Below are 8,228 nucleotides of genomic sequence, written 5' to 3'. Positions count from 1 at the left end.
CTCAGTGGTCAAGTGCCCCCGAGTTCAATCTCTGGTACCAAAAAAAAAAAAAAAAAAAGGAAGGAAGAAAGAAAGAAAGAAAGACTGCTCTTCTAAAGAGGCTTTTTGCACTGGTTGCAAATGGATCTAATTAAATAATAAAGACTAAGAAACACCTGTCTTTAGGGTGTGCTCTCCTCTAAAACCCCTATTTTATAAGCATATAGAAGATGTGGAGAAGAGTCCCTTTTAAAGTAGTCTTTTTATTTAAATATTTTATGATAATACACATACAAATATAATCTACCAAGGAACAAATGCAAAAACTAATGCAAAGTACCTTTTTTTAGGAACAAAGAAAACCGTTTAGAACATGTGATTATGTTATATACACACACACACGACAGGTTTGTTTTCCACACCTGCCCCAGGAGGCCTAAGATCAAGTTTTGTTTGTTCTAGGGACATAGGTCATATCTATATTTTCACACAGCAAGGATACTCCTGCTGCATATTTGGCAAAATACAACTAAGACTACAATAAAAACAAAACAAAACAGAAAAATTACCAACTGGAGAGAAAACAATTCTAGATCATGGAAGAAGAGTGGACTTCATCTTAGCCACAGCTTATGATCTCTAAAATATATGCCCTTACTATATACATTTAGTGGAACACATTGTATATTCCTTTCATAATACAATTCAAGTAAAGAATATTTTTAAAAATGTCTATAAAACATTTCAATTCCGGGGTTGGGGGCATAACTTGACAGTACAGTGTTTGCCTAACATGTGATGCTTTCGATTTGGCCCCCAGTACTGCCAAAAGAAAGTTTCATTTTCCTAGCAAAATATCTTAAATGTCCAGAAAGTAGTCTAGAAAAGTTAAGAACATTACTTTGTTATTGGAAATAGATATACAAATTATTACTGACATGTAAATGTATTTTAAAACATTTCTAGGAGCAATACAATACAATTTAGGAGCCAAACAACCCAAATCAGGCCAGTTTTTATTATTATTTTCAAATGCAATATTTACTACTCATGTACTAAGTCATGACCAGTCAATAGCTTTGGGACATCAGAATTGAATCATAATTTGAAATTATAATTATAGGATCCTAGGGTCTTTTGATGTCTTGGGCAACTGAATATAAAAGAGAATGGTTTGTAAAATTCAATTTAATCCCACAAATATTTATTTGACATCCATGCTAGGCACTGAGGACATAAAGCCATGAACCAGGCACTATTCCTACCATAGTAGCTGGTGAGTTTAGCTGCACTATATTGTGACTAGTAAGAAGATAATATATCCTGAGTTTTTTTTTGCAAAGCATTTAATTATTATAATAAGTAAAATTATCTTATATTTATAAATTTTTTCCTAGATTTTAAACTGAATATGAAGCATTCAAAAAAGTCATGACTGCTGAGAGACAAGAAGGCACATGCCATTTTTAAGACCATGATACACATGTGCAGGCGTGTCATGTACACAAACAATAATGTGTGTTCTTCCCATGTCAGTATTCTAGAATTTCAACATTTTTACACAATTTAAAGGGTTCCAGTCTTAAAGAAAACCAACAATAAAATTGGTAGCCCAGACTATTGATGTATTTTTGGAAAAATGAGCTGCTAATAATCTGTAAGGTGTAGTCATGGGCAACATTCCATGTCATGAGACCCAGACAGTTTCTTGGGTTGCTCTGCTGGACGGCTGATGAACTGGATACTTCATGTTAATTTGGTAAATTCTCAGAAGCCACATTTCTTCTGTTTTGTTTTACAAATATTGTTTGTATAACTCACTAAAAGGCACTTCAGAAATAGCATCATCACTATGCCCTCAGTAAATCACAGGGCAACTCTGAAATATAACCCATGGAAGCAGAGAAAAACTTTAAGCTCAATGTATACATGTCTCTGCATGTCTGAAAGGTTTACAAAAGACCAGGGACAAGGAAACCTTAGAGCCAATTCCTGATGGCTAAGCTCTGGGTCAGTCTGTGGCTGGTGGCAGCTTAAGAGTACGAATGTTGCACAGTGCTACGCTTGGTGACCCTGGTGGAAGATGTGGTGATGGTAGAATTAGAATGACCAGTTTCCTCTAAACCAAAATTCGACAGAGGGTCAGAGACCCCTGCACCAGAAACCACATTTCTGGCCTTCATAGAGGTTTCAACGGGAATTTGGTGACTGGATTGCAGAGTAGAAGCAGGTGTTAGCACTCTTTCAGTCACTGTCATGTTCTGTCCTACTGCCACATTGGGCACAACCAGAGTGGACTGCACCCCTGAGCTGGGGGCAAGGACTCTCTCTCTCTCCCTCACCATAATATACTGTGCATCTTGCAGATGCTGGGTACCCTCCAGAGGATTAGGGACACCTCCATTGGGCTGAATTACTCTTTCAGTTACCATGACACTACCCTCATTAGCATAATGCTGATCCACCAAGGTGGAAGCTGGAGCATATACCCTCTCGGTCACAATGAGGTTCTGGGGCTGTCTAGGACCCAGGATCACAGTGCTTGGTGGTATAGAGGAGCCCGTGGCATAGGACGTTTCTGTCATTATGATATTACCAGAAGGCAAGGGCTCGGCAAGAGGTGGTGCTACCTTTTGACCCTGCCTGGAAGATACAGATCTTTCGGTGACTATTTCCTGAGTTACTTTTTCTGCATTTGCTTCATGCAGAGATTTTGGAACTTGGAAGCTGTTGCCAGAAGAGTAGGAAGTCTCTGAGTTCACCACAGTTTGGTCATAGAGTGACCGTGGAGCTGTATTCATACTTGTGTCTTTAACAGGTTTTTGCCTCTGCTCTATTTCCATATCCATATCTATCTTTTGACCTAAGCAAACTTCAGCGAGTGTCTTGAATTTAAGTCCCAAGTCATCTAAGAAGCGGTCATCTAGCTCTCCTTCAATAAAGCTGCAGCAGCCGATGGAGCCATGTAGAGATTCCGTTTCCTCCTGAGAATAAACCAGAAGGCAGTCCTTGGCCATGTGAACGTCATCTTCCTCAGTGTAGGAAGCCACTTTCTAAAATGGATATAATAATAGAGACAAGTCATCAGCGATGACTATTATTTCTGCTCATAAATGCAAAATCTTAAAGTCTGATTATAAAGGAAATATCAGAGAAACACAAACATCAGAGTACACAGTTTCAACTTTATACTAACTGCTCCTTTTTTTTAAAAAAATTTCCTTTGTTTACCCATGGGTTATTTGGAAATATGTGACTTACAAATATTTGGGTATATTTTATACATTACTTTGTTATTATCTTTGGTTTGAGACTGCCAAAGTACTCTGCCTGATTGCAATTCTATTAAATCTATTAAAACTTACTCTATATCACAGAACAGAACTTATTTTATATAAAAAAATTATTTTATATCTATGTCAAAAGGGATGTGTATTCTACTTTTGTGTCATTGAGTGTTCTACTGATGCCAAGTAGCTCCAGCCAAAATTTGGCAGAGGGCCAGAGACCCCTGCTCCAGAAACCATGCTATTTCTGGAGCCAGTTGATAATGTTGTTAGGTTTTCTATATCCCAGGGTCTCATGCATACTAGGCCAATGTTTTACCACAAAGCTACATCCTCAGCCCTTCCTTGCTGATCTTGTGGACTTGTTCTTTCAATCACTGATGGGTTAAGTTGAACTCTCCAGCTATAATTATGGACTTGTGTGTTTCTCTTTTGGTTTCACTGCATTTCAAATTTTTGTTATTAGATACTGACCTATTTTAGAGGCATTAGGCCTCCAGATGAACTGATCCATTTTCCATTATGGAATAAATATCCCCAATAGTTCCTAGTAATAGAATATGCTCTGAAATACACTTTGTTTCAAACACATTTATCTTCTAATTCCTAATTCTAGGCATGAGCTTCTCTGGATGTTGTTCTTTGGTTTTTGGTGGTTCTGGGGATTGAACCCAGGGCTTTGCACATGCTAGGCAAGATGTACCAACTGAGCTACATCTCCAGCCCCATGAGCTTCTTTAATGCATTTGATCATCTTTGCTATAACTTTCCTCATCGTTTTTTAATGAATTCTTCTAACAGTACAGCAGGTAAAATCTGAGCAGATTTAACAGCTTGTGTTTTTTAGATCAGGTATTCTCTGGCCCTCCCTCCTGGATTCAGGCCTAGGGTTGTGCTTTCTGACCCACTAACATTTAGTATGACTGTGTGATTTGCTCTGACCAATGAAATGCAAGTGTAAAGAAAGCTGAAGGCTTTATGTTGTCATAACCTGCTTCTGCCATTACTCTTTTCCCTGTGTCACAACGGCTTCTCAGATACAATCTGCTATTTTGCATGCAAATTGAAATGAAGCCAACATGGAGCAGAGCAGAGCTGAGCTGACTGGCCAAGATATGAACATAAGTGAGAAAAAAGTCTTTGGGAGAACTTAGAAGATGTGAGGTCATTTGTTATGGCAGCATAGTTGAGCTAATACTGACTAATTCAATGAGTATCATTCCTCTTTTTCTCATTGCCTATGAACATGACCTAAAAACAATCAAACAGAAAAACCCCCAAATCCCATTTAGATTCGTGGCAATGAGTACCCTAAAACCATATTCCTTTCTTAATTATTTTTTTCCTATGCATAAAAACCCATCCTTACCTCAGTGAAATAATTTCTTAAGAACTCCTCATTCACTGCCACAGCACCTGCTCGAGTTCCAGCCATGTTTCCGGAAGCCCCTGTGGCTCTTGTGGTCCTCATGGTTTCAGCACCACCCACCATGCCTCCTGTTGTCCCCATAATCTGGGTTGTCCCACTGGAAAGGAGGCTTCTATGTTCTTCCCATCTTCCATCCATCGCCGACAAATTATGCTGTGCTTTGGTAAAGGAAGCAGAGCTACTTCCTTTCATGGTGGCTTCCTTGGCCATTGTACCTCCTATTCCATTTCTTACTGCTGAATTCTCTGCATGATCCACTGCCAGCAGGGTTGGCACCACCTGTGAGCAAATACCGATGAGGACTGAGTCAGAAGGATGGAGAGTCCATAGGGTAGACAGAAGCGTCTGAGCTAAGTGGGCATAAGGAGGGATAAACTATTTCCTCAGAAGCTAATCAGGAAAAATATTTTGGGCTAAATAACTTCTATTTGAGTCTTTTTTTTTTTTGAGATAGGCATTATCATCCTCATTTTATTCTATTTTTTAAAATCTGAGTCTTATGGATATCTCCATTCTACCTTCTAATATTTCATAAGTGATTACAATCAAAGGAGGAACAAAACCCAAACTTTCCTGTATGGTTTCATCTCACTCATCGACTGGCACTGATGACATTTCAATTTTCCTCTAGGGTTTGATGACTTCTGCTGTAGTTACAGAACACTTAATTTTATTTTTAGTTGGATGGATAAGGACTGCTTCCAAGCCTTGCTGCTACTAGGCGTAGCCACCTGAGATCTGGTTGATGTGAGTCAAGCAGAAATGGTGTAGGCAACTTCTGGGAAAAGCACTTACAGAGCGATTCTTCACTCTTCTCCCACATGCTAGTTAGGATGTGAGGACAGTAGCTAGTGTCTAGAACACAAGGAAAGTGTGGGAATGGAACTCATCCATGGAGGGATAAGCTCCAAAAAAGAAGGCACCTGAGGCTACATGCTGTGGGATTATCATGTTGATCCTGACCTGCCCACAAATATGTCTAAGGAACCATTGTTTGAATTCACTAAACACTGACATTGATGCTGAATCATATCCTGTTGGAAATGGAGCTCAAGGCAGATGCAGAGAGATCCAGGGTGAAGATGCAACAGAGAGATCAAAGAGATGGCTACTAAATAATTAGGAAAAGGGGACTTCACAGCATTTTACAATTGTCATTGTGGTTGGAGGTTTATCTCTGTGTCAGCTGTATGGAGGGGGATGGAAGCAGAGCAGTTCTTGGTTGAGAAAGACTAACCATTTAATATTGGGACCCCTGCTCCACATTCTCTGGGTCACTGCCTGATGCACAGTCTACATTCTTATTAGCACAGGATAAATCACATTGCAGTAAAACCACCTCAACTCTGCCCTGGCAACCAACCCCAAGTACGTTGTCCTTTGAACTCTTTGTTTAACAAAGCCAAATGTGTGAAATCTTTAGTGAAAAACCAAACCACTCTTGTACTCTCTCACCACAATGGCCAACACAAACTTCTGTGACCTCAAAAGATGTGGAGATTTCTCCCTATTAGCAAACAAGCAATCAATTCTGCAGCAGGCACCAGCTGGGTGGCCTCTAAGTCAATATAATTCTGACACAATCTACCTGGAGATAGTGTCAGATTTCACAGGTTGAGGGCAGTTCCCAAGACGACCCAGACTTCACTGCCACTTTCATATGTCTAGACGCTATCATTTAGGAGATGCCAAGGTTTTTAGGAGTTGTATGCCAGGGAATGGGGATGAACACCAAACATATATTTTACAACATCCCAACTACATTACTCTCATGACCAAAAATGTTAGAAACATTCCCCATCACCCAAGGCCCCTTTAAAATCAGAAAAGATGACAAGGAGTATCAGTATCTGATGAACTGACCTTGTCTTCAGGTGGCGCCCCTTCATTATTCCAAGGGTGCAGCATCTCTATAGTCCCAGGTATGGGCGTAAAGCCTTTGGCGCCCTCTCCACAATGGCACATCAGCAGCAGAAGTGGCACAACTGTGCAGAAGCAAAATAGAGTAGAGATTTTAAATTGCAGATGTGATTTCTAAGCTTAAATGGTACGATTTTGGAATTTGCGTCTCACTTCTATAAGTTTAGTCTTCACTTATTCATAGCCCTATTTTTCTTTCCTTCACCCTGATTCAATCTCCCCAATCTTGTTTTGGGTAAGTAACATCAAAGCTTGAGGCAGAAGGAGAAGGTCACATACTCCCAGCCTGTTCATTACAAAGAGACTTGCAGTGGTTACTGGGGGGAACATTGAGACTGGATGAGACCGTACCCAAAGTTGCAAAACCAATTTAAAGATGAAAAAAATTTAAACCATTGTCCAATTTTTTTTTTTTTAGTAAATTTATTGTCCAAAATAGAATGTATTAAAAAAGAGTTTAGGAGTGAAAAAATTTTAGTAGAAAAATATTAAAACACTAAAACTGCTATAATACTTAACAAAGTTTTTTTTTTTTGCACAACTCATGATTGTCTGAGGTCTCAATTAACCTCCAAATTAGCCTAAGTACTGTTTTCTAAAATGATTCTACATTAAAATGTGCATATCTATGTATACACACACATTTTATCTAGCATTCAATATAATACTTTTTTTTTTGGTGTGGTGCTAGGGATTGAACCCAGGGCTTTGTGAATGCTAGGCAAGCACTCTACCAACCGAGCTATATCCCCAGTCCCCTTATGTTTTATTCTGCCTTTATGAGGAAACAAAGACCAGCTGGGATTGGCTCTCTGGTCAATGCAGTATAGAATTAACCACATCTGCAAGCCGTGTGGGTTAATTGGTCAATGGGTTTCATTTGATTTTACTGTCATTCCCATTTGGCAGTTTGACGAACTGAATACTTCCTAGATTCCTTCTCATCTAAAATAACTGACAGCATTTCAACTACAGACTATAGCTACTATGCTTAATATAGAGATGAAAATCAACCAGCAGTGATTCAACAGTTTCAGTACATTCGATAATATTGAGTATCCGTCATGTGTCAAGTGCCACATTAGGCTCCAGAGAATCTGAGATGAGAAGCAGTGCAAGGAATCCCTACATACAGCATGCAGTCCCAGCTCCAGGACCTACCCACACACTTGGTATACTGAGACAAGTCACTTATACTTATGCGTCTGTATTTGTGATTACCCACAACATGGAGATAATGGAATAAAGGTACACTGTAAACTGTTGAGCTGTGCATTCAACTGGACATCTACTAATGGCTTTCTCAGGCTCCTCCTCTCCCTCTGAGATAGCCTTGGAACTGGTGGTCTGCCTGAGTTCAGAAGTCAAATGGAGTAGGACTCCACAACCTTAGTTGGCAGTCCTTTATTCTTTCATGAAAGGAAACCCAAGGGTTTTGGAGGGTAGACAGAGCGGGCAGGCATGGTTGAGAACAGCCTATCATTGTTGGGATGTAGTTAAATGCTTGCAAGTCTGGCTACCATTGGTACTGGTGAAGAAGCAAGCTAAGCAGAGGGGATCGTGGGAGGCAGAGCTCTGGCAAGTTAAGTCTGAAATGAGTCCTGCAATAAGTT

The 8,228-nt window shown here is 39.7% G+C and overlaps 1 protein-coding gene across 1 annotated transcript in view; it reads right to left on the bottom strand.

The window, feature by feature from the left end:
- Positions 1-457: 457 nt before the first annotated feature.
- DSG2 (desmoglein 2) overlaps positions 458-8,228 on the bottom strand; it is a 47,188-nt gene continuing 39,417 nt past the window's right edge. The window contains exons 13-15 of the mRNA XM_081263225.1: positions 6,559-6,680; positions 4,636-4,974; positions 458-3,032 (exon numbers count right to left, since the gene is read on the bottom strand). Coding sequence (XP_081119351.1) covers positions 2,013-3,032; positions 4,636-4,974; positions 6,559-6,680 — 1,481 coding nt within the window. The 3' untranslated portion in view covers positions 458-2,012. The remainder of the gene's footprint in view (positions 3,033-4,635; positions 4,975-6,558; positions 6,681-8,228) is intronic.

Source organism: Spermophilus citellus (genome assembly GCF_964194105.1).
Source record: "Spermophilus citellus genome assembly, chromosome: 12".
NCBI lineage: Eukaryota > Metazoa > Chordata > Mammalia > Rodentia > Sciuridae > Spermophilus > Spermophilus citellus.
The sequence above is the reverse complement of the archived record's forward strand: the minus strand, read 5'-3'. Positions and strand labels throughout refer to the sequence as shown.